The sequence below is a fragment of the Rattus rattus genome, chromosome 5 (genome assembly GCF_011064425.1).
Source record: "Rattus rattus isolate New Zealand chromosome 5, Rrattus_CSIRO_v1, whole genome shotgun sequence".
NCBI lineage: Eukaryota > Metazoa > Chordata > Mammalia > Rodentia > Muridae > Rattus > Rattus rattus.
The window spans coordinates 50,169,325-50,175,001 of record NC_046158.1 but is presented as its reverse complement, the minus strand read 5'-3'; the positions used below and the strand labels follow the sequence as shown (position 1 = coordinate 50,175,001).

Below are 5,677 nucleotides of genomic sequence, written 5' to 3'. Positions count from 1 at the left end.
ATACTGACGAGATGGGACAAATGTCCACCTCACATCTCACTATTCAGGGACCCTTCCTCATCATCTCGCCTTGCCTTCACGGTGGTCCTGTGTAATAATGGTGGTCAGTATTGGTTAACACCGTCTTAGAAAAGGAGGGAGTGCTTCAGAAAGTCTAGGCCATTTGGTTAGGGTTAGCGTGGTGAAAGGGAAGCCCCAAATCTATGGCATTCTTCTCTAGTCTTGGCCATTTACCATTTCTTTCACTTCACACTGCAAGAAGGAGGGCACTGTGGACGTTAACTAATAAGATGACTTCCTCTGGGCTTTGGTGGATTAGTAGCTATTGAAAGACATAGAATGGGAAAGAGGGAAGGAATTCCAGGAGGTGGGAACTCGGGCAGAAGTGACCCAAGACAGCCTGAGTTATACAGGGAGGCTCTGTCTTGAAACACGGTCCGGAGAAATTTCTTTACTTCCAAGAAAAAAAAAAACAAAAACAAAAACAAACAAACAAACAAACAAAACCCAAAACCAAAACAGGTGTGGGTGTTTTTTGTCTGCCTGTATGTCTGCCCAGTGTCCTTAGAGGCCAGGGGGCATCACTGGATCCCCTGGGATTAGAATTACAGACAGTTCTAAGCCAGCAGGGATTAACTGCTGTTAACCGCTGAGCAGTCTCTCCAGCTCAGGGCCTGACATTCTTGCACACCTTTCATGTATGGAACCACACTACCCAGAGCTTACCTTCAGCTCTCTGCTGGAGTGTTTGCACCACGCTGCTGATACAGTAATGAGAGGACAGGAGGATGATGTGGCATTTGGTGACCAGGCCTGAATCTAGGATCTTCCACTACTGCCCCTCTTCCAATGAGCACTCATCCTGGCTCCAAGCCAACCATGTGGGAGAAAAACATGAAATTCAAAGCAACTAGCCACTCGCGGTGGTGAGCCTTTCAGAAAATGAGACGTCTCACAGTACTGTAACAGCTCTTTCATGCCCCATGGCCAAATCCCAACCACTTTCCAGGCGTAACTTCTTGACGCTTTCTTGCATTCCTCCTCCGTACTCTCTTCTTGTAGCGAGTTGCTGAAAGCTGTCTTTATTCCAACATGCCCCTATGCTTTTTTTTTTTTTTTTTTTTTTTTTTTCTTTTTTTCGGAGCTGGGGACCGAACCCAGGGCCTTGCGCTTCCTAGGCAAGCGCTCTACCACTGAGCTAAATCCCCAACCCGCCCCTATGCTATTTGAACCTCTCTAACCTGCTTCATACATCTCTTAGATCTACAGAGCTTGGCACAGCCATGCATGTACGGCATACAAGAATGGAATCCGTGATCAATATATCGGCGACATGGTTCTTTTAATGTCAACTCGTCATAAGCTAAGGTCACCCGAGTAAGGAGCCAACTGAAGAGGAGTCCTGATTGCCTTCGTGTGGGAAGACCGCCTCCCGGTGGGCGGTGCCTTCTGTGGGCTTGCTGGAAGGAGGGCGGTCTGCTTTGCCCACGTGGCTTGCTTCCTGCATCTGAGTCGGTTCAGCCTGTTGTTGCTGCTGTAATTCTTTGGCTGACATTAGAACTAGTGCTGCCAGGCTTTGATCATGGACGTAAAGACCTGCAGCTCTCTAAGAACCTCACAGGTTCTCGGTGCCAGGTCGGGACGACTGAGGCACTTAGCCGTGAGGACTGAGCCTCTCAGATCTGAGACAACTATTGTTACTACTTTAACGTAAGCTAATTTAATAAATTATATTATTATGTTTATTTATATAATTAAATTTTATAAATTATATATGTAATTCATAGAAAATTATAAGCAAAACATATAAAATTATACATAAATATAACTAATATAATATATTATGTATAAACAATTATATCCATATATTTATTATATAATATTATAATATAAATATACGATGTATAATATTTACATATTTAAACATATAATATTTACATATTTAAATATATAATATAAATATATTATACAATATGCAATGTTATATATAATGTATTATATATAAATATATACATAATATATAACATATATAATACATGTAAATATATAAATGTGTATGAATAATATATAACCCAAACCATATATAAATATAATATATAATGTTATATAACATATAAATAAGTTTATAATTATATAAAAAATATATAAAAATGGCTTAGCAGGTACTAAGTCAATCAGGTGCCTACAGTCAAGGTTGATGCTCTGAGAGCTATGTCCAGGGCCCATGTGGTGGAAAGAGAGAACCAACTCTCACACATTGTCTCCTGTTCTACTCAAACATATTATGGCACATAACATGACACATGAACACATAAATAAATAGACAGATAACTGCAATTAATTATTTTGAGACAAGGCTCACTATGTAGCCCTGGCTGGCTATCTATATTTATCTATCTATCTATCTATCTATCTATCTATCTATCTATCTATCTATCTATTTATCTATCTATCTATCTACCTACCTATCCATCTCAGGAGAACCCCGACTGATACAGTTGAGATAAAAAGAGAAACGAAAAAAAAAAAAAAACATGCCTAAAACAAACAGAATGTTTTCCTCAAACGTGTTTGTCTCTTATCACCTTCTCTCAGTTTGCATAATAATTATATGATGTTGAATCAAGCAAGAAAATGGAAAACGCAGCTACACAAGGTGAGAGACACTTGTCAGCTTCATGTTTATCTAGCCAACACCGAGGGCAGAGTTGGTAAGACAAAGACAGTCAGGGTCACTGAAGGTGACGTCCTCTCAGCCTTTAGGAGTGTGGCTTCTGGAGTCTGAGGAAGGCCTGCAGTGCTTAGAGAGAAACCCTTGGGCACGGCAGCCTGGGTTCTTCCACCAAGGTGAGCTCTTTAAGTGGGAATGGAGCAGTGCTAGGGGGGAAACCTGCACTTTTCCTAGATTGACGTGTCTAGCTCATGAATGCTCATGGTGGGAAAATCCACTGTTGTTCTAGTCTCAAGAAAACCAAGTTCCAGTGAACCCAGGGTTTTCCTGTGTCGATGTGAAAGAAAAATTCTCTGGTGATGGCTCGTGTACAGGGTTCAGTGCCAAGAGAAAGAGAGAAACAAAAACCAGGCAAATAACAAGAAGTATCAGATCAATCCGGCTCTGATTTTATCCTCCCAAAAGAATTCTCTGCCAATAATTGATTTATAAATAGTTCTCTTCACAGGAACCCATACTGTGCTCAGTGTGTTTATCCTCTGTGCGGAGACTCAGTTAATATGTGGCATTTGAAGGCTTTTGCACATTACACACTCTTGTTCTTAGCAAGGGGACAGGCTGGGCGTACACCTCCTCTCCTTTTCCTTGCGGGTTTAAATGAAATCATTGGCCCCCGCTTACTTCTCTCAATTTTATTTTCCCATTAGGAAAGAAGACGACTCAGATGGATGTGCGGGAGGAAATGCACCAGGAAATCCCAAGCAGGGCGCAATCAGTCACCATTAATGCTCGGAAGGATGAAAGCTACTTGAAGAAATACAGCCACTTATGGACGGACGGTAAAATTGAATTCATGAAGCAGTGCCTTCTCCATGGGCGATTTCTCAGAGCTGAAGCCCCAGAATTGCACGCTGGCTGTGAGTGTCAGGCTTCCCCTCCGCAGTTAGCACACTTTAAAGAACAGGTATTGGATTTTAGCTGAATCTGGCACCATTGTTTTCAACTAGACAGACAGATGTTAAACTATAAAATATTTTGAGATACAAAGCTCTTGCATTAGGAGATATTCCCCCCCCTTCTAGAGTCATTGTTTATGAAATATCATGTGAATGGATTGACTACTTTAAAAATGGGGAGACATTTAGTAGATAACTTCTAGTTGGCCTTTTTAAAAAACAAAGAAGGGCTGGAGAGATGGCTCAGTGTTTAAGAGCACTGATTGCCCTTCCAGAGGTCTTGAGTTCAAATCCCAGCAACCACATGGTGGCTCACAACCATCTGTAATGAGAGCTGATGCCCTCTTCTGGTGTGTCTGAAGACAGCTACAGTGTACTTATATATAATAAATAAATTTAAAAAAAAAAAAGAAAAATGTAATAAAAGTGGAGTTTGATATTTAAGGAACATTTGCTTAAATTAACCAGGTAGCCTATAGGTAGAGTAATTTGAATCTGATGAAGGAGGGGTGGGATAACACAAATTGTTTGATGAGAGCATCCTCCTAGAATTCTAGTGTAACTCAAATAATAAGTATTTTAACGCATTTCTTGTGTGCTTATTTTTAGCCTCATATTCTGTAAGCTAACAGGGAGTTGCTTTCATGCATGGGGAATGCAATTCTCTCCCTGTACAAACGTGACACGAAGCTCGCCCCTCTGCTTTGATTGCATTTGCGCGTTCATTAATGTATCGAAATGTGTAGCATCCCCCAAGTTTTTACAGGCTTGTTCCTAATTAGCGGTTGGCATGTTCTCACATCCCACATCAGGACAGCCAGCCAGGGCTAGTTAGTTACACAGAAAAAGTTACACAGAGGAAGGGAAGAGGGATTTCCGCTCACTCGGTTCTGGGGGGGGGGTCTGTTCAGTTTCAAGTGGGCTGAATGGAGAGCCCGGATGCTGTAGGCAGGAGCCCTCTGCGTCTGCAGCTTGAGCTACTGAACTGAAGTGTCCAAAGAGATTTATGCAGGCATCAGTCATATTCCTTCAGAAAGAGGTTTCTTCTACAAGAAACAATAGACATCTCTCTTCGTAACTGGCCTCCAAACTATAAAGCAAGGAGACTCTTGGGCACTTAAACGTGGTCTGGATATTGCCAGTGTACTTTTAAGGTCTGTCAGTGATGATGCAGTAGAAAGGTCTACAATAAAAAAACGGCTTCTTATTTTTCTTAGTCCCTGTCATCTGATATGAGTGAATTAATCAGAGGGTATTTCCTCAAAGGGCTTAAGTCTAATAATTATGCAGTCTGTCTTTGCAGCCAATCAGGATATGCTTAAAGGCTTAAAAAAAAAATCAGAAGTTAGAAATAAGTGCACAGGGCTAGTAGTCAGTAAAAAAGAGAAAACTTGTCAAGTTAAACAAAATGTTTGAAATCCTATTTTTGTTTTTATGGATTAACGAGTGGAAAGAATCACTTTGCATTTGCTTTGTGTATCCTCATTCCCTGTCTGAGAGGATTTATACGTATATCCAACGAGATTAAAAACTTTTCATTTAAAACCTTTTTTTGAGTCAGGTTCTTATTATGTGTTCAGGTCTTGGAACTCATAACCTTCTTGACTCAGCCTTCTAAGTGCTGAAATTAGAGATGTGTGCCACCGGTCCCAGATAAAACGTCGTTCAAAAACTTTTAAGCGGGCTGGAGAGATGGCTCAGTGGTTAAGAGCACTCACTGCTCTTCCAGAGGTCCTGAGTTCAATTCCCAGCAACCACATGGTGGCTCACAACCATCCGTAGTGGATTCTGATACCCTCTTCTGGTGTGCATGATGACAGTGACAGTGTACTCACATATATAAAATAAAAATAAATCTTTAAAATAAAAAATGTAAATGCAATTAAATGAAAATGATTTGGTTGGCATTCCTTTCTGATAATAGCTGCATCCCCATCCCAATTATTATTATTAATTATTATTATTATTACTGTTGTTGTAGTAGTTTCAATTTTCACGTGTATGGGTGTTTTTCCTGCATATATGTTTGTGTATCATGTGCGTGTAGTGC

At 40.6% G+C, this 5,677-nt stretch overlaps 1 protein-coding gene across 2 annotated transcripts; it reads left to right on the top strand.

Moving 5' to 3' along the window:
* Positions 1-3,314: 3,314 nt before the first annotated feature.
* Positions 3,315-5,317, top strand: LOC116900197 (dynein heavy chain 17, axonemal-like). 2 transcript variants are annotated; one of them, XR_004387924.1, is made up of 2 exons: positions 3,315-3,588; positions 5,208-5,317. XR_004387924.1 is itself a non-coding variant. In XM_032901956.1 (2 exons), exons 1-2 carry the CDS (start codon positions 3,396-3,398, stop codon positions 5,250-5,252), a joined length of 285 nt encoding a protein of 94 aa, XP_032757847.1. In that variant the 5' UTR covers positions 3,322-3,395; the 3' UTR covers positions 5,253-5,317. The 2 variants fall into 2 exon arrangements, 1 of the variants encoding a protein (XP_032757847.1); XM_032901956.1 differs by having other exon boundaries at positions 3,322-3,635.
* Positions 5,318-5,677: the final 360 nt, after the last annotated feature.